This window comes from Mya arenaria, chromosome 8, assembly GCF_026914265.1.
Source record: "Mya arenaria isolate MELC-2E11 chromosome 8, ASM2691426v1".
Lineage (NCBI taxonomy): Eukaryota > Metazoa > Mollusca > Bivalvia > Myida > Myidae > Mya > Mya arenaria.
The window spans coordinates 32,008,046-32,030,239 of NC_069129.1; the positions used below are offsets into that span (position 1 = coordinate 32,008,046).

Below are 22,194 nucleotides of genomic sequence, written 5' to 3' on the forward strand. Positions count from 1 at the left end.
GCACTAAACGTCGTATATTTAATATGTTTCTATTCGATTGTTTTGATAAATATATTTCTCAAAACAATGCAAAGAACGTAAATATAAATATTACAAGTTTAAACTTCCTAAATATTGACCTTGTTCTTATCGAGAATAACATTAGATCGTGAATGTTCGCGTAAAATTATTAATATAAATAAAATTGAGTCTTACTCGTCATACTGTAATATTGTTGTTACATGAATGTGAACAACCGTACTTAACGTAATCGGTAAATGATTAAAATCTGATCAGCCGCCGAACTATGTTCCGTTCGTGCCGGAACCCGGGATTGAACCGGGGGCCTTTAGATCTTCAGTCTAACGATCTCCCAACTGAGCTATTCCGGCTGATAAATGTTACAAGTTTGATGACAATCTGTTAAGAAAATATCCTATGACTTTTTGGAATATTTTTTTAAGTTAATTGCAACTAAAATTGCAATGCGATTGACACAATACTTTGTATCCCAGGTACTGCAAAATGAATTGGATATGGATCTGGGGGTTGGACTTGATACATAACCACATTCAATCTCGACAAATGTTACATAGTACGTTAAGTTTTGTTGACACTGCATTAAGAAAATATCCTTTCACTTTTATGATTATTTATTTAATGTTAAAAACCCTGCTTTGTCTGATATAAAATTTCATGATAAAACAAAGGTGGTTTTCCTCTATTTACAGGTTGTTCGAATATTAATTCGTAGTGATCGTGTTTGTGTTTATGGTCACATGGCTGCCGTACCGTACAATGGTCGTGTACAACCCCCTCGCCACGGAGGAGTATCTAGACCTTTGGTTCCTCATTTTCAACCGTACCATGGCTTACATAAATAGTGCTATTAACCCCATCCATTGGATGTCGGATGGCGATAAATTATTGAGGATTTATGGGAATTTTCTCAAACTTGTCGAACTATAGACCACAAACCCGCAGAGAAACTTTTTTTTTTCCAAATTATTATGATAATTATGATAAAATATCATATACTACTACTACTACTACTACTACTACTACTACTACTACTACTACTACTACTACTACTACTACTACTACTACTACTAAAGATAATAAAAAGAATAATAACGATACAAATAATAATAATAATAATAATAATAATAATAATAATGCCCGCTTCGGACATGTGTTGTTTTTATAATTTTGTTTTTATAACGCTGATGTAAAACACATCAAGATTTTAAGATTTTTTACAATATATTATATAAACAGACAAAACTTTTGGTCAAATCTGTCAACAGGTCCATTAAGAACGTTAAGATACACCTTAACGAATTAGTAATTAAATTGCAGGGGTTTTACGTGTACTAGAATATTGTAGCCAATACAAAGTACATGTGTTATATTTTCATAAAAAGGAAAATAATAAATACTGTTAAGAAATGTGTTTTGTTCACGTTATTTTATTTTACTTTATATATCATTCTTTTCAGTTACTTACCACTGTAAATATGTAAACTTGTTGACAAATTTAAACCTTCAGTTTCAATGTTTACAAGTAATAACAATATTTGTGTAGTACATTATTATCTCGTCACATTTCATTTCGATTGAACCTCACCTGTATGAAACGTATGACGCTATTAAGGACAAGCAAATATATGTATTGGTTTACTTTACAGGCACTTTGTTTCAACGCAAAAAAGCATTTATAAGAGTCTCTAAAGAAGAGACGGTAATTATTTTTAACTCCTACCGGGAACACCCAAGTCGATGGGCTGATGTAATTGATGGCGTCAGGCAGAACCTGGAACCACTTCCTGAGCCAGCACAAGAACTTTATAGAAGTGGTACAGTGAAGCAACTCCGAGACCGCATGTCCGTTAAACTATCGAAACTGGTCGCTTCATATGAAAATAGTACCAATCCTGCCATCAGGTATAAATCGGATAACAAAGTTAAAAATATACATAACAGTGACAAAAACAATTTTGGCATTGTGTAAACATAATGCATACTAGTTTGTGGTAACGGCAATATCCAACTTCAGAGTCCGTATTAGATGAACACCTTATATTTATAAAAGAAGATTATTTAAGGATTGATCGCATTTTTCCTGCGTTTATGCTGTATTAACGCCGTACGTGCAAATATCAGGTCCGGCGCCTATTCGAGGTCCTGCCCCTCTATGAGGCCCTGCGCGTATACCAGGCCCTCCGCCTTTACCACGTCTTGCGCCTGTACCGGGTCCCGCGCATTTACCAGGTCGTGCGCCTATACCAAGTCCCGCGCGTGTACCAGGTTCTGCGCCTAAACCACGTCTTGCGCTTGTACCAGGTCCCACGCCTGTACCTAGTCGTGCGCGTGTACCAGGTTCTGCGCCTATACCACGTCTTGCGCTGTACCAGGTCCCACGCCTGTACCTAGTCTAGCGCGTGTACCAGGTTCTGCGCCTATACATCGTCTTGCGCTGTACCCGGTCCCACGCCTGTACCTGGTCTTGCGCGTGTACCAGGTTCTACTCGATACCAGGTCATGCACAGAGACTGGATTGTTGGGACCGCATAGCGGCGGAATTAGACTCAGAGGATGAAGAAAACGGCCAGCCGCCTATGCGTAGTAGGCGACTCGTCGACCTTACTCAAGAGAATATCGAATGGATAATATTTTTATGAGGAACACAGTACCCAGAATCCTCACAGATTTTGGCATTGATCGTAATTAAAAATCAAACGAAAACAGTAACATACTGTTGTTTTTATTTGAATGTCATGATGCTTGCGAAACATAAAATGTTATACATAATTTTTATTGGGCGAAATAATTTTACATATTTAGAATTGCTTGGCCATTCATCATATCCACATGAATATTTAAACAAACATGTTAATATCTTATACCTAATAAAGCTGAGATCACAATTCAGCAGAGTGATACGTCTCCAATCAATACGGATAATGCTTTTAAACTCCTAAGGTTGAGTAAAATATCAGATACGCATTAGAATGTTTTCGATTATAATTGTTTAGAGCATGGGGGTAGTTTATTTTCTAAATGTCTAAGCCGTTTATTGTTATGTTGCCAGAGAATGTAAATTGTGTCTCAATATTTAAAACGTATAAACATATTTTATTTAACTGCGACATTGTCAGCCTACTAGTCTAAGAGGACTAGAAGTACGTCGGAAAATAATCGTTTTCTCAAAGCATCAACTGGCGTGATTTACCGATTAACTGTGACATCCCCTTTAAAAATGGTTATATCACCGACTTGATATGATTGCATAGTTTTAATCTTGACTTAGGAGGATTCTGTCAGATAAATGTCTGCGTATGTCTGTAATGCATTCCGAGCTGGATTCAATTGTGTTCAGTAGATTTCTATATCTCGTCGATGATTCAATCTATTAAAGTATATCGACAAACCGACACATTGTATTTGCCCATTAGAAGATTTGTGTTTGTGTAATTTATTCTATTGATTTAAGAAACACAGAGGGAGGCTTGTCTATGAGACGACCGCCTCCTAATTCCTCACCCACAGGAATGAAATAAATATTCCTAAAAGTTCGAAAAACCGCTCAGCCTCAGGTGAGCTCCGTAGTTTTCACTTACCATTACAAGACGGTATATCTATAGTTTAATAATCATCATCATCACCACCACCTCCACCACGAACACCACTCCCAAACCACCACCACCACTACCACCACTACCACCACCACCACCACCACCACCATCATCATCATCATCATCATCATCATCATCATCATCATCATCATCATCATCAACATCATCATCATCATCACCATCGTCATTATCAGTTATGAGCGTTGTGTCATGTATATGGTACAGAACAATAACATTTCACAGTCAATATAAATTACTTTATGGATATCATTTTTGTATACATAACATACATTTATAATAGGGCGAAATATAGGATTGACGGCTGCATTTGAAACAAGCAGATCCAGTTCTCCGTATACTGACACTGTCTGAAATGAAAGATGAGATAAAATACTTACGGAGAAGGAGATAATTGCACAGTCATACCACTTCATAATACACAATTTAGTGCCATTTTAATCTTCACAAACTCACGCATATTCCATTCTTCGTACTTTTCAATGAGTCTTGTTCGGTGATCCGGTTTGACTTCATGGCAGACGATGCCCGCAAGCTTGAGGGTCTTCTTCCGGAGGTCGCCGAACGCCTTGTGCACGTTCGCCTATTTCCGGCTGCTCACAATATTGGCCGCCCCTTCCGATGCCAGCCGCTCTGCTATGGACTGTGGACTGACCTACTCTGAAAATTAAAACAGGTAATATAAGTATTAACTACAGCGAAATTACGGTGATAGTTGTATACATGGAAGTGTAACAGTGAAATAGTTCTATCAGCTTCTTTATTAAATGATCCCCTACCCCGCCCATCGGCTCCATCCCTACCACCTTACATGCCGAACGTGTTTTTCTAATGCCCTTTTTCGAATGGAATTGACAATCATTTTAAAATAAATCATTGAATTTCTTTCTTTATGGCAATTTACATTTATATCATTATTTAATTGAAACCTGTATTACATTACATTCCCGGACAACGCTCAAATTAATAAGTTTAATTATTTAATATGACCTACGTATATGTGTATTATGATGGCAATCCCATTGCCAAAAATTAATGAAATGTGCGGAATAATTTTGCGCGGGCATGCCCGGGTTACGTACATACTTTACATTGACCCCGCCCCTCCCTGCTTTGGATACTATGTAGATTTGACATAATAGGATCCTGTTGCTAGATGTTTTCACCACTGTCACTGGATGTATTCACCACTGTCACTAGATGTATTCGCCACTGTCACTAGATGTATTCGCCACTGTCACTAGATGTATTCACCTCTGCCACTAGATGTATTCACCACTGTCACTGGATGTATTCAACACTGTCACTAGATGTATTCACCACTTTCACTTATGTATTCACCACTGTCACTTGATGAATACACCACTGTCACTAGATGTATTCACCACTGTCACTAGATGTATTCACCACTGTCACTAGATGTATTCACCACTGCCACTAGATGTATTCACCACTGTCACTGAATGTATTCACCACTGTCACTGGATGTATTTACCACTTTCACTAAATGTATTCACCACTGTCACTAGAATTATGAACAACTGTCACTAGATGTATTCACCTCTAACACTAGATGTATTCACCTCTGTCACTAGATTTATTTACCACTGTCACTAGATGTATTCACCACTGTCACTAGATGTCACTAACTGTATTCACCTTTGTCACTATACTTATTCACCACTGTCACTAGATGTATTCGCCACTGTCACTGGATGTATTCACCACTGTCACTAAATGTATTTGCCACTGTCACTAGATGTATTCACCACTGTCACTAGAAGTATACACCACAGTTACTAGCTATTTTGACCACTGTCACTATATGCATAAACCACTGACACTAGATGCATTCACCACTGTCACTAGAATTATGAACAGCTGTCACTAGATGTATTCACCTCTGTCACTAGATGTATTCACCACTGTCACTTGAGTTATTTACCACTGTCACTAGATGACACTAGATGTATTCACCTTTGTCACCGTACTTATTCACCACTGTTTCTAGATGTATTCACCACTGTCAGTAGATGTATTCACCACTGTCATTAGATGTATTGACCACTGTTACTAGCTATTTTGACCACTTTCACTATATGCATCAACCACTGACACTAGATGTAATCACCACTGTCACTACTATTATTTACCACTGTCATTAGATGTGTTTATCAGCGTCACCACTGTTTTGAAAGATTTCAAGCGAGCATTTATTTGGATGCAAATGTCTGGTTTAAGACTACTGGTTTAATGAGAGTACTCTCCCTTATCAAAGGTATTTGGTGCGGTGGTTTCCCCTATCACGACTTCATACCAGATAGAATGATCAAACTACTTCCTGGTTAGTAAGTTTTGAAGTTCGACTATAATCGAGGTAAATATTTGTGTATTACTCTTATTAACTTTTAACTTATTACTCTTATTAACTTGTATAACTTTAGAATTGCCGACATGGGAACTTTTTTTAATCATACCTTGCTTGATAATGAGAGTTAAACGAGAACTTTGAACTCTACTTTCGGTTTAAAAAGATTAGAATAACCAAATTTTATAAAATCATTCAGTGAAAGGAACCTTATTTCAATTGGTGTTACCGTGTACGTTTTATTATATATAGGTGTACTTATTATCAGTATTTAATAGCGACGCGATAGTGAATGTCGTTGTCTTCATTCCCCACTAAGGCCAAAACAAATAAATATTTTGGTTATTATTCCTTATAAAAGCAGGTTGTTGTTTTTTGTTTTGTTTGTTTTATATTTGGCTGTATATAATTGTCATTGGAGAATAGTGTTAAAGTAAACTACTGTATAAAGCTTTTAAAGTTATATTCGGTATTTTTAAACTACATGTATATTAAGGTAGCCCATCCCTAATGAAAACCTTCACTTGAAATTTTAATGCTTTAGCCTATGTTGTTAGGCACAGGACTTTAAATCATTTGAGGGTTTCAAGACAGTAGTTCGCATCCAGCCAGAAGCACAATTTTTTTTTATTCATTGTTTTCATTAGCTAACATTTTTTTACAAAAGTTAATATAGTATTTTCATTAAAAAGAAATTAAATACATTTTTACACATAAATAATAGCTTCTGTGACGATTTCATAACTTGCAGGCACGGCTGAAATAGGTGGTTGAGAATTACAAACTTTTAGAGTGTTTTTTTTTAAATGAGACGTTTAAACATATGATATTGTTGTTATGGCATATTGTTCCAAATAAAAATAAAGATAATTATTAACACAGAACAAGTCATGTGCATTTACAGAACTTGTTAGTTTTGTTTTTAAACATCGATGTTCCATTTTTTCGCGGTCAAAACAGTATGTTAAAAAATTGAAATACCATATGGCTATTTCAGTTAAGTTTGCCTTTATTTGTTGGTGATGTGATCAATAATGTATTATTTCTGAAAGCAAATATATTTCTTGCTTCTCTGATACCAAATTATTACAAAATGTTTAAAAATAAATGAAATAAAGAATTGTTCTTGACTTTCGGGTGATGTCGTTTTTATCGACAATTCCGAAATGGGGGTAGGGTAATTCAAATTAAATTGTTATTTGATGGTAAATTTCTTTTAAAATTTGTTTTTGAATCCAGGAAATGATACACATTCAGAAATTAGCAAGCTGATTGTTGTTTGAAATGGTGCCCATTAGGGGTGCAATACCTTAAAACACATACTTCAAAAAATAAACTGACTATAAAAACCGATAGGGTCGGCACCTATTTCGAAGGTAGGGTTGGGTTAGGACTCAGTTAAAAGTGTTCATGTTTATTCGTATTAATACATATAGAAAGCCCAATTATATTATTACGTTTTTTATTTAATTTGTCTAAATAGATGGAGGTATCTGGAAAGAAACGTGACCCTGACTTTGACAGGGGCTCCACAGACACAACTGTCTACTGTCAGCCGTGTAAAGAGGAGGGCAAACGCGCTATAGCACAGGAATTCTGTCAGACCTGCGAGGAGTACATGTGTGATCCCTGTATCAAGGCCCATAAGAAATTCAAGATGTCCAGGAACCACATTATGTTGTCAAAATACACGATGCCGTCTTTCTATCCATCCACCAAGCAGTCTGACATCGGCGACACGGAATATTGTAAAAACCATCCAAAGGAGATAATCAAGTTTTACTGCCCGACCCATGGCGACCTTGGCTGTGCTGACTGTGTCGTACTTAACCATCGCAGCTGTAAAGTCGATTACATCGCTGACGTGGCTGAAGATTTTGTCATTGGAAATGATTTCAAAGAGCTGGAACCATCGATCAAACGAGCTGAAGATCTTCTATCTGGGTCTATAAGTAATGTCAATGAGCTTTTGGACAAGGTTGAAAAACAGTCTGAGTACGAGATCGCCAGATTAAGGAAGTTCCGGGAAGAAATCAACACCTTCCTGGACCGCCGCGAGAAGGAGTTGCTCGATAACATCCGGAAAATGAAGACCGATGATAAAAGCGTGCTGACTGCAGTAAAGACTGACTGTGAGTCGTCGAAATCGGGACTTGAGGCCATAAGGACGGATCTGTCTTCCGGCGACATCTCGATGAGCCAGCGGTATGTAGCGGCGAGGAGAGCCCAGAGGACCATACGGGATATACTGGAGAAGAAGGAGCAGATGACTGGTCTGATAAAGGCCCGGAAGTATCAGTTTGTTAATGACCCGGACACGGAACGTCTTCTTAGATCGAGCATGGGCCTGGGAACACTGGACGTTGCAGGAGAGTTTGGTAAGGAAAAAAATAAAAAAATAAAATTTATGACCTTTTCAACATTTCTTATTCAAAAATCTTGATTTTGTCCAGATATCATGGCCTATGGTGTTCATGTTCATGTGTTAACAGTAACTTATATAACAAAGTGGACAAAGTCATGAGCCATGAAGTGGAAGGAAATAGGTTCAAACCCACGTATTATAATGTGTTTTGTTTTTCGTTATAGAGCTGGGGTGTTGAAGGGTTTAACTGTCAACAAACAACAAAAACACCGACATATAGATCCGTGATAAAACAAAGGGTTTCGAATCCAATTTTAGAATCTGATATACTTAAAACTACCCATTTATTTTTAGTTTTTATTTCTTTCATAGCGTTGTTGTTTTTATTAAACCTGTTTATTTCTCATTTTATTACAAAATATTTTACAGTAAATGTTATACAAAACCCTTTTTGACTGCATCCTGTAAGGCTGTGTCCACTTCCAATAGATAGATTTATACAATATAGTGATTTAAAAATAAACTACATTAACCTAATTGCTTGTCACCTTTCATTGCTTTCTGAAAATCTGAAAACTATTTCCTAGGAATTCAAATAATATTACAGGTTGCCAAAATAGATACAAAGAAACAATAAGAAAGTAAGCTTAAGCCAATATTGCTTCGACTAACACGCCCTTTGTTTGGATATTATCAACATTTCAAGATGTTTTCTTAAACAACACACTTGCATATTTCAAATAGCAGATGTAAAACTACCTAATATATCAATAATTTTGTAAATAAAGAAACGATAAAATTATGAAACTGGTATCAATTAATAATAAACTATTTTAACAACAGTATTGCAAACCACGGTATAACACACTACATCAAATGTTCAGAAATAAGAGGGTAATCCCCTTTTTGGTGCACGGTTTTCATGATAAGTTAAGAGTGATACGCGGTACACATAATTTTGGACTTATTCAGTACGCAGAATTAAATAGTACAGTATGTGTAACGCAGACTCCAGGTAGAAAAGGTTTATTATATTTTGATACGCAAGGGGAATGGTAGCTACACTGTAAAAGATCCACATTCGTAAATGTAGAACTTCTTTCATTCTCGGTTTTCAAAATGAAACGACTCCCATTGTAAAGTTTACCGAATTGTAGTAAATATACAAAACAATACTAACAATTGACCTGTTTACGCTTTGCATCTTTTAATGTTAATATCGGGTACAACATTTAATGAAACAGGTTCAGATGTACTCGCCTCTGATCAATACGATTTCTATGTCCAGCCATCATCTTGGAAGGTTTCAAAGCTTCTAAATTATAGACTTAATTTTTGAGACTCAGACTCAGACTTTGGACTCAAACTTTGATCTCAGAAACATAATGAATACCGTTTTACAGCCCAAAGTCTGAGTCTTGAGTCCTAAGTCTACATTTGAGGCTAGGACATGTACGCGAATTTGGCCCTGTACGACCAAAGGCCCTGCCTCATGTATACGGACACTACAAAAAAGGGATTTTATTATATATACTTTTATGCGATTTATAGAGATTAATAAGTGAAATTAAAAAAAACAATATTTCACTGTTTTTAACTTTTAGCCCGCTCTCACTTCCAAATCACGCCAGCGCTCACAGGGCTGAGAAAACATATCGACGCCGTCATGTCGCTACGTTAGCCTACATTTTGACATTCGTTTTCGGCCCATAATAAACACAGATGTTTCAGTGTATTATCGTATTTTATCTTACCTTGTGAACAATAAAATAAATCATTTCTTTCGTGGCTACGCCACTCGTGAAACATAGCATTTGGTACTGACTCGCTGAAGTATATTACGATCTTACACTGAAACAAACATTTATCCTTCGTATATACAACTTTGACAAAATTATTCTCTTGATAATTTTAATTATCAGATTTTAAAATAACTCGGTACGTGCGGAGATTCTACCACTAAGACATGGTTTGCAATTTCAAGTCTTCTACTACTAAGATACATTTTTGTTCGTCTGACCTAGCTGTAAAAATATAATATAATGTTTTTAATTTGTTGATTTCATATTGGCCTACTTATTTGTCCGAGGTTAGCTGTATTTGCCTGAGCCCGATAACCAATATGAAATAACCTATTTAATAAGTATTTTATTAGTTAACTATTACCATTTCAGTTAAAAACATTCTTATAACTTACTTTCAGTTCACATTGAAGCCGTATTTATCCCTTATCTATTCATGGTGTCAGTCTGATTTGCTAGACTTGACTTTGCTGATTTCGACATGCATCCTTAATGTGACATTGCACATACTTGTGAATTAAGCACTGTACAGTGTAAGGAAGCATGTCTTTTCGTCTTAATTTCGTAAATCGTTTACTAAAACGTCAAATGTTTCACCTTCTGCGTCCATTTGTCGGTGTACAAAATCATAAAAGTCGTAAAATCCACCAACAGTAGTTCAAGTATTCCACATAGAATTATACAAAGCACAAATTTTTCAAAACAGTCGGAAAACGGAAAACAAAATGGCTACATTTAAAAATAATTTCCAGTATTTTTTACATATTAAGCGAGTTTCGACAGCCAATGAAAATGGCCCATTTCTCAAATCCTATATAAAGCGAGTTTTGTAGCCAATCCAAATGGAGGAAACTTATATAAGGTGAGTTTTGTTGATATTGGCCTAGTTTGGTCGATATTGAGCGTGTTCTCGCATATATTGTCTTCAATTGTCTGGTATTGGTACGCAATTGTCTTTGTGTCTCGTCAAATACGTAATAGTTGATTAATAAACAAATCTATTCATCGACCGACCGACCCAGACTTAGTCTTCCTTGGGTCCGTTTCAAGAAAAGTTAGTAGTTGCAACAAAAATCTTCAATCAAGTAAATGCCGCAGATTTCTTTGCAGATTTTTCAAATACGGTTGAGATCTTTCCTGGTTTCATTACGTATAAATATATGGGCTAACAAATTAAAACATAATGATTTAATGCCATTTATTGCGTAAGGTACATTGACACGCTAGTAGAAAATTGTTCTGCTTAAAAGATCGTTTCTTATTTAAATAGATATTACTCCTGTTGGCGGTTTTGAGATATACCATTTTTACAACTTTTTTTTTATTTTTTGTCTTGGAATGAGCAAATTTTTGCGTAAACATCTGAAAACCAATTTTTGAACTTAAATATAAAAATCTGCGATCTAATTTTTTGTCAGCAGTCTTATATAACTGGTTCCAAGCATTTTCGAAAAAAATCGGCTCATTCCAAGACAAAAAATAAAAAAGATGTCCAAACGTTCAATCTGTGAGAATGCAGCTTTAAGATACCGATCAGATTTTTTATATTTGCTTAAATGTTTCATTGATCAAAGTCTGCAAAAGTCAATTGTTGAAGTAAGCATTTGTCTAAGTAGAAACCCCTAACATTACATAGATTTATAATTTCAATTTATTGTAAATTGTTAAATGCATGTTTGTACCGTTTGCTCATTTATATTTATAAGATAAAATGGAAACATGATATACATGTAGTCCTTTATTGTGTTTCAGTTCCAGTTCCTGACCTCTCTACGGTGACATGGAAGAGCGGGGCGGATATCAACGTTAAAACGACTCAAGACCAGGAAACCTCCTGGATCAGCGGCTCCGCCCTACTCTCGTCTGGTCTCTTACTCCTGGCTGACTGGAATAACAATAATGCCAAACTTGTAAACGTCCCCGCCCGCACGGTCACGTCCCGCCTCCAGCTACCAGGCCAGCCCTGGGACGTGTGTGTGCTCCATGATGACCAGGCCGCCGTCACTCTCCCGAATAAAAGCATGATTCAGCTGATGTCTACAAAGCGAGGACAGCTGTCGTGTGGAAAGGAAATTAAAGTATCACCCGACTGTCGTGGTATTGCGTTCTACAACAGCAGATTATACGTTTCTTACCCACCAAACTCGCGTATTGAAATGATGACATTGGATGGTCATATTATAAGTACATTCCAAACAGATGATGGAAGACAACTTTTCCAAGCACCATATTACCTAACTGTGTCAGCTTTAACACAACCGACCCTGTACGTGTCTGACCTCACTGCTCACACCGTTCTCCAGCTGTCCCTGGACGGGAATGTCCTGTATGAGTACCGGGACGAGCAGTTCATCTGCCCCCAGTCAGTAGTAGAGGTAGGGCCAGGTCAATTTCTCATGTGTGGAGGGGGCTCCCACAACGTGATGCTGCTGACGGAGAAGGACGGCAATATGACAGAAGTACTGAGACAAAAGGACGGCCTGAACAAGCCGTACTCCGTGAACTTCTGTCCTCACACACGTACCATTGTTGTCGGGATGTACGATAATAACTCAATGAAGGTATTTAATGCAAACTGACAGTTTTTCTTCACCATTCGTGTTTTTTTTCTGTCTTTGACAGAAACAAAATATGTAATTATTACTGTTTGAGCAACTGAATAGTAAATGCAATAACATTTATATTTCAACATCAGCTGATACTAGAAGTATTGATATGTTGTATACCTGTTTTATGAAATTGAATGACCATTGTTATGTATATGAAAATGAAAAGAATGCATGAATGTGGTATTTGCATCAGACGTTTTGTATTTATCCGGAAATCACATTCGTGTTTAACGACATGTACATATATCTGATATTTGTTAAGTGCATTTTCCATTTCGTTTAGCAACGAATTAGTGTAAACACTGTAATGTTATCTTACAATTTTTTCAGTTAGAAGTTATTTAATGTTAATAACTTTTGTTTTACATGTTCACTAAATAGCTCTATGAGTTTACATGACCCTTTCCTATATTACTAAACAAAATCGCGTATAGACAGGTGTATGTTTCCTGTTTTTAAAAGGTTGATGTTTCACATACTGCATAAACAATGTTTTTGATGGAAGGGGTTTAATCCGTGCTGCTTTAAAAAAAGTATTTCATTTAGAAAAGGTACTCTTAATTGTAAATATGAGCGTTTTAGATTGATAAATAGTCGCAAATATCCATGTATTGTTGCTTATTATTGTATTCGCAATAAAGTGCTGTTCCTTGTAATGGCGACACGTTGTTTACCGTGTGCACAATAAATCCGGTTATATTAAAAATAAGAGGGGATAGTCTAATGGGCTTTCAGAAGGAGGGTTTTATCTCAGTCGTGGAGCTTACAGACGTGGTCGACTTGCAGAGGAAAAAATGAGATAAAACCCTACTTCTGAGGAAACCTTTACCCTAGTAGTCTTATGAGCTCATCCAGACTGCAATGCACTCGGTGACCCTAGTAGTCCTATGGGCTCATCCAGACTGCAATGCACTCGGTGACCCTAGTAGTCTTATGAGCTCATCCAGACTGCAATGCACTCGGTGACCCTAGTAGTCTTATGAGCTTATCCAGACTGCAATGCACTCGGTGACCCTAGTAGTCTTATGAGCTCATACAGACTGTAATGCACTCGGTGACCCTAGTATTCTTATGAGCTCATCCAGACTGCAATGCACTCGGTGACCCTAGTAGTCTTATGAGCTTATCAAGACTACAATGCACTCGGTGACCCTAGTAGTCTTCTGAGCTCATCCAGACTGTAATGCACTCGGTGACCCTTGTGGTCTTATGAGCTCATCCAGACTGTAACGCACTCGGTGACCCTAGTAGTCTTATCGGCTCATCCAGACTGTAATGCACTCGGTGACCCTAGTAGTCTTATGGGCTCATCCAGACTGTAATGCACTCGGTGACCCTAGTAGTCTTATGGGCTCATCCAGACTGTTATGCACTCGGTGACCCTAGTAGTCTTATGGGCTCATACAGACTGTTATGCACTCGGTGACCCCTAATTATTCTATAATAATCCGCCATCTTAGACGGAGTAAAAATTGAGTCGCTTTTCAGGTGCGCTCCGACGTAACGGGAATTTTCGGGACCGCTCCGGCGTAACGCCTCCGGATCCAACCGGTCGGGAGTGGTCAGCCGAGCAAACGACTTTAAACCGCCAAAGTCCATATGTTTATGCTTTACATAACCCGCATCATTTGACGAGTTTATCTGTTTAATTCATTCACTGAATATCATTCTATAACCTCCTATAAACAACAAAATCAAAACTTTTCAATAGTATTATTTTGGAAGTTTCAGTGAAGCACTTGGGAAACCGATGACCACGTACAGAATGAACTTGCAACATAAGCAAAGTATGTCTAGATAACAACATGCTTGACAAAAAATGGAGCTTACAGACGTGGTCGACTTGCCGAGGAAAAACTGAGATTATAAGTATCTTCCATGGCCGAGAGTGTAAGATATGTTCATTCCGACCCGAAGGTAGGGTGTTTTGCGGAAACGAGGTTTACCGAGCAAGGACAAATTAAGCAAGGAAAGACTGATTGTAAACAGTACGGTTTATGGTTACGATGACCAGACGATATATTTGATCGGCCGTGCACGTGGTAGACCGGGAACAGAATCGCATGAACCTCTTCACATTTATCAATTGTTGCAATATAGTGCCATTCATAAGAATATCGATAGGTTAGATAAATAAAAAATATGAAAACAAATTAACAATGAATAAATTATGCAAATGTTTTCCCCATTTTTACCAAAACAATGTTATTTTACCCCTATCAAAGGATCCCACCTACATTTGCTGGAATTCAATATTGACATCTTTATTCAACATTGAAGTCAGAAGTTTAATCGAGTAGCAGGGCTCCCAAAAAGCACATGCTCAGTGATGACGTAATCAACAAGATGGATGCCGTCTGTCAAAATTAATTAATGAATTATTCAAAATTTATTCATTGGTTGTAACATAATTATATGAAAAGAAAAAGTTAAAAAATTATGTTTCCAATGAATTTTGATATAAAAATTGCATTGTTTTTTTTTAACCTTAGGAACTACATATATATTGAAAGTTTCATATTGACATATACCAAGAGATATTGTAAACAAAAGATACTGGAAGTGCTCTTCGTGATCTAGATATTCAGATTTTTCGGATAACACCGGTATTAGGTAACCACCGGTATTTTGAACGTTGAGGTTATTTCATAGATCTTCCTATCCCTCTTCGTTATTTGCAAACGTTACGTGAATTTTCCGTAAATGAAATTCGTTTTGCCAATCCAAACGTGAGAAAGCATACAAACACTTTTGTTTAAGTCGGTTTTAATATGAAATGGCGTGATGTACATTTACTTGGTAAGTATAACAACGTATTTCATTTGCGACAAATTGGTGAACCAAATTGTGGACCGGAATTGTGATTGTAATGAGTCCTGTTAGGATTTTCAAGATGAATTGGTAGGAAATTTTGTTTGGCTATTGATCTTAATTCTAAAAGGATGTTAATACTGACAACAATGCAGCGGAGGAAATACCAAAGCTCGTTTGTTATTGTTGCTGTTCTTGTTTGTTTCGTCGAACAAGAAATGTTTTGCCTTTTATGTTCTTGTTGTTTCAGGGTTCGGTAGTTTATCAATATGTTTAACCTTTGCACAGCGTTATTATTTAACCGACCAATTTCTATACATAACAAATGAAAAAAGTCATATAACGTTTTCAGTTTAGTTTATTCCAAATAAATGAAGGCCTTTAAGCCCACTGTCATACATCGATGATATACGCAAGCTCGTTAATATTTTATATATAGTTGACATCCAGCTTACTCAAATGTAAATGCAGTCTGCCTTCTTGCAATGGAATGTGTTCTTGTAAAGACGGGTCTGTTGCTGAAGGCAGTCTTTAATAATGTCAAAGCGAAATTTATGTGTGTTATAACCTAAGTGCAATATTTAATAGAATTAGGTTATCGTTTTATTTGTAATCATCCACTAAAAATACTTGTCGTCCGTTTTCCTTAATGAGAGTTTTCCATTATAAGAAATCTATAAACTGCCGTGTCCAATCTTTCCTTTCAGCAAATTACGAGGTATCGCGTAGACTCTGTCTCAGCCTCAAAAGATAAATCTCCAGACGTGAATAATCAATTCGCGTTTGAAAGATTCTATTAATGTTGTCATTTATCTGAACTATCTAGTTTTTGTACTTTTTATAACTGTATACAGTTCATAATTGTAAGTATGAAAATAACAACATAAAATTATCCCTGTCATCAACCGTGATCGATACTGCCCGCTTTGGATCGACACCTTTACCACTAGACCACCTTACTCCATGTACAAGTTTGTGTTTAGCTGGCATTTGTGACATGAGCTTGTCTGAATAATCACGCAAAATAAATTAACTCCGTCATGTGTAGATTTGGTGTACTTTTATATTATGACGTCATTTCAGGTATATTGACATTCTATACATTAAATTTGCCATGTTAGGTCTAAAACGAAAAATGAGTTTGTTTTTTATAATTTTCAAAATAATCTTAAGTGTCGTAACGTTCAATTTGTACAATTTTATTCCCTGAGACATAATTAGACTGTTAAGGGAATGTATATTAAACTCGCTTCAAAATATATGTTTAGTTGCCGTATGTTGATCACATGATCATTACAATCTGCGGAGAACAATTAGGCGATCGATAACACTTTGAAGTAAAAGACTGCAGACAATATAAATAAAATCGAAAATACAATAAGCTTAAAAAAAGAATTTGGTCGTCCTTCATCTATTGTATTGGGAGGATAACATCGTTATTGAAGGCATATTCATCATTAGATTTCTGGTCATGGTCAATCTGCTTAATTGAAATAAGATAGTTTGCACCTTTCTGCCTATTTTGTTGATTGCGGTTATTGGTCGTATTATTTTTTACTATCTTAGATGACATTCATAGCGAATTGTGTCCAGTTTAATTTTGGTCTAATAATTGCATGTAATGTGTATGAATTGTTTTATTTCTTTAAAACATCCTTATGTTTTTCAGTGTTATGAGTGACCTAGTGAAATAAACATAACATTAATGCTAAAACTGTCCCATATCGCTTTCATCAATTAAATATACCGTACATTAAGTTATCTTATGTTTTACATTATTAACCACATCATTCTTTGCTGAGGGAAATTTAGTATGCAATGAATACATAAAGCCATGAAGTGACTAGTCAGTAAGATATCATCATTTTACAATATACGTATATATAATTATGTTATTTATAGCCAATAATGGCATTATTTCCTCCCTAACGAGTCTTTTGAGCTAATAATACCGAATGTCACTTACATTACAAAAGCTGTGAAGTGCACCGTTTATGTTCTGCCATGATTATTGTTCCCAAACACAAATACAACTGTCTTATTCCCTTTTATCCGAATAAAGATTCGAAAGCACATTACAAGCAAATACTTTTGTTAAAAGTAATTTTAATAATCGGAAATATATATTTGTTTTAAATGCCAGAAAAGGTATATATATATGAATCCGCCAATTTGATTTTTTTTTTGGTAATATAGAATTTAGAAACACAAATTGAGAAGATGAAATTTTAATGAATATGGGACTATTTTATGCTACTGGACTTACTGCTAGTGCAACTAGGAGCAAATTCCCTACAGGGTCTGTCCAAAAGCAAAGATATCTCAAAATAGTCATAAACAAAGAAAGCACAGGATATGCATAACATAAAAAGAACATTTCAGAGCAAGATCGTATTTTATATTACTCTTAGCAATAGAAAAATAATATTTTCACCTGTGGTTCCGCCACTGGTGAACATGATTTTTTTCTATGATTACTCGTGAAATAAGGTATGTTTTTGTTTCAAATTAACAAATATCATTTGTGTCTTTAACTGCGACTATTGAGAGCATACCCAAAAAATCCAACTCGCAACTCTGCGAGTGGACCCAACCGCATGAGACAGTATTCAAAGTTGATTAACAACAATATTTCGTGATGTTGAAAAGCCAAATACGCTACCGATTGTGAAGCACGTTATGCAGCGTTACTATTCAACGTTACTTTTATCTAACTTTTAAAGGTATTTCAGTATTCTTTTAAGCTCTCTTCGTAACTGGCAAACATTACTTGAATTGTCCGTAAATAAAATACGTTTTGCCATTCTAAACATGAGAAAGCATGAAAACACTTTTGTTCAAGTCGGTTTAAAGTAAGGAATGACATGTTGTACAGTCACTTGGTAGGTATAACAACGTTTTTCTTCTACAACAATTTGGTGAACAAAATTTGACAGGAATCTTCGAATGAAATAAGTCCCTTTGGGAATTTTTAAGATTATTTGAGAGGATTCTTAGAATATTAATACTAACAGCAATGCAGCGGAGGAAATGCCAACACTCGTCTGTTGTTGCTGTTTTATGTTTCGCCGAACAAAAGGCGTTATGCTTCTTATATTCTTATTGCGTCAGGGTTCGATAGTTTTCCAATCTGTTCATTTTTTAATTGTTACTTAGACGACCCTTTTCTATACATTTCTATATAATAAAAAAAATGATTAAGGTTCAAATTAAAAGTTTCGATTTGAACACGAAACCAACGTACTGAATTAATATCCCTTTCCCTTTCAGCTGATTCTTAAACTTTAATTTTCATATAATTGGTAAAACCTGTAAAACGTAGATTATATCCGTCCGATAAGCTACAAGAATAAACCAAAGTCACAAAATGCACAGATAAAAATGTAACCCTGGTTAAAGCTACCCTGTTTTTTTAACGTGCACCAGTGAATTGCACTGTCACACCGGACCCTCATTTTACGTCCCTCCCGGAAGATGAGTACCTTTTTAGTGGTGCAGCGGGGAATCAAAACGACGTACCCTGGATAAACAGTCAAGTGTGTTATCACTCGAGCACTATTCCGCCACCTACAAAAATAACCCAAACACACAATGATATGTACGTCTCAATTTCGCAGACGTTACCGCAGTGTCTTACAAGTATTTGCTATTCGGCCAGGTCATATTTTGCTTAATTCTTAAATTCTACTTTTGTTCATGTTATTTATTTTTGCAAACAAAACTAATTTAAAGTAAGATTTATTCATAATATTTAAATAAAGGCATTAGGCCCGTGATCATACATACTAAGTCATATAGTTGACATCCAGCTGTTATATTACTCTAATGTAAAAGCAGTCCCCTTTTTGCAATGGAATATGTTGTTTTGAAGACGAGTCTGTTGCATTCAGGCAGTCTAAGATAATGTCAAAGGGAATGTTTTATTGGTGCAATGACCTAAGTGCATTATTTAATGGAAACAAGTAATCGTTGTATTCGTAATCATCCTCTTAAGACATTTGTCGTCTGGTTTCCTTAATGAGAGTTTCCATCATAAGAAATATATTAACTGCGGCGGTCAATCCTCCCGCAGCAAATTACGAGGTATCTCTTACACTTTGTCTCAGCCTCAGAAGACATAGGCTCCGTTTGAAATATAAAGCCACGTTTGAAAGATTATCTTAATGTTTATTCGTAAAATCCAGTTTTTGCTTTTCATATAACTATAAACAACTATCCCTGTCACCACCACTGACCGGTGCCGCCTATGGACACATTTACCACTATACCGTCTTACTCTATGAAAACATTTGTATTTAGCTGGTATTTGTTGCATGAGTTTGTCTGCGTAAAAACGCAAAATAACTTCATAACTGCCATGTGTAGATTTGGTGTACTTTTATATTATGGCGTCATTTTAGGTTTATCGTCACTCTATAAAAAGAGTTTGTTTGTTTGTTTAAAGCTTTAAAAAGAGATTGGTTGTCCTTCATGTATTGTATTGGGAGCATAACGTCGTTATTGAAAGCAGTATATTTATCACATCCTTGGTCATGGTCAGTTTACTTAAATGGAATAAGATATTTTGCATATTGCAGTTATTGGTCGTATTATTATCTTCGTTGACATTAATGGCGAATTGTGTCTAGTTTCATTTTTGTCTAATGATTGCATGTTATGTGTATGCATTGTTTTATTTCTTTAAAACATCCTTAATTTTTCATTCTTATGAGCTTCGTATTGAAATAAACTTAACAATAATATGAAAACTGTCCAGTCGCTTTTATCAATGAATTTGAACGTACATTAAGTCATCTTATGTTTTACATTATAAACCACATCATTCTTTGCTGCAAGAAATTTGGTCTGCAAAAAATACATTTGGACGTAAACCCATGAAGTCTGTAAGATATCATCATTTTAAGGTATATATATATATATAGTTATGTTATCCATAACCAATAATGGCATTGTTTCTTCCTTAACAAGTCTTTTGAGCTGATAATACCGAATACCACTTACATGATAAAAGTCGTGTATTGCACCGTTGATGTCCTGATAAGATCACTGTTTCCTAAATATCGCAGTTAAAATAATTGCGGCTGATTTATCCTGTTTTTCAACTGTTTTTTTTAAGTATTTTTCGTCAAAATTGGGATAAAAGAACATTTATGGAGACAATAATTTCAACAAAGCTTTCAAAACTCCAACATTTTCAAGTGAAAGCGCTTAAAGTGTTGAAATGCTCTAGGCGCGACCAGACTTTTTTTACATTTCTCTTCACAGGCAATAATTATCTATAATTGTCAATTTCCCTTGGTTCCTCACCAATATTTATTTAACCCTCTTCGGCTTGCTTTCCAATTCACATCAACGGTGCCGTCTTATGGTCGCACCTAAATAGAACGGTCTTAAAATTCGCACTATTTTAACCCGCATAACACCATACGTCTCATTTTGTAACACTAGCGTAATATTTCTTTTTAAATGTCATGTCAAAAAGTAGATACCACAATGCCTGATTTCGATTTTCGGTACTAAAGTGGGTAAGCACACTGATACTCACTGAATTCCACATAACTATATAATTTTCCTCTTGGATTTCAAAATGCGATTCTAAACGTCTAAATGGTACACTTACTTGAAATACAACACAAACAATAGTACTAGGGTACTATAGTACCTCTCAAATGCAAAAGAGAATATATGGTATAAAATCAATATTGTCTTAAACAGACATCGCCAAATATACTAGCTAGGAAATGTAGGGATTTATTTCTTTTTTTTTCAAATACAAGTATGCCATGAAGGTATTCTTCAAGCAAATGAGACTCTCTTGCAAAATCACTTCCATATATTTCTGTGGTTTAAATATGGAGCTTTTACTCTGTCCAATATGGATGCCAGACAGTAAGATGTTTTAACAAGTTCATTTGGGAATACAAACTTGAACTAAACTTGTTGGCTTGTTTAATGACTTTAATACCGACATATTAAAATCGATGCAATTTAGAAGTTTTTAGACAAACTTGCCTGTGATCGAATATTCGAATATTCGATCAAAAGAATTACCGAATATTCGAATATCAATTTTGCCATTCGTTTGCATCCCTAATTAAAACAAAGCAGTATAATACAATTGCTTTGCTTGTGAACTGACAGCTAAATTGGTACACACATGCATAGTATTGCTATGAAGTAAAAAGCTAATCCTAAATTTAATATTGATGGACCTGATGTTTTTATTAGTATATTAGGAAGAAAAACCATTTTAACCCGGCGGTACGTACACAACCATTGTCAGTTTGGTTGGTAAATAAGACAATTTTGATATGATATAGATGTCTGCTTTTATCAATTATAGGAACAGTTCTTGCTACTGTTTACCATTGATTTTGAAACATAACATTTCTTCAAACGGCTTCTCTTCTATTCAATGGTATATATTACATAACCATTGCGTCATCTTCAGAACATCTTGAGTTGAGTGTTAAAATACAATGTGCCATGTTCGCCATCATTAACCTTTTCTTATATTTTATTAATTGTACCTTGCTTTAATTTTAGCAACGGCTAGATAAGTGCAGACATTACAGACTTCCGTAGTAGATATCGTATTTGTAATCTG

The 22,194-nt window shown here is 35.7% G+C and overlaps 1 protein-coding gene and 1 non-coding gene across 2 annotated transcripts; one reads left to right on the top strand and one right to left on the bottom strand.

The window, feature by feature from the left end:
- Positions 1 to 298: 298 nt before the first annotated feature.
- Trnaf-gaa (transfer RNA phenylalanine (anticodon GAA)) lies at positions 299 to 371 on the bottom strand. Its single transcript has one exon. It is a non-coding gene; the product is annotated as a tRNA-Phe (tRNA).
- Positions 372 to 7,483: 7,112 nt separating this feature from the next.
- Positions 7,484 to 14,975, top strand: LOC128244138 (E3 ubiquitin-protein ligase TRIM71-like). Its single transcript, XM_052962153.1, has 3 exons — positions 7,484 to 8,378; positions 11,920 to 12,728; positions 14,265 to 14,975. The coding sequence occupies exons 1-3, from the start codon at positions 7,484 to 7,486 to the stop codon at positions 14,307 to 14,309; spliced, it is 1,749 nt and encodes a 582-aa protein (XP_052818113.1). The 3' UTR covers positions 14,310 to 14,975.
- Positions 14,976 to 22,194: the final 7,219 nt, after the last annotated feature.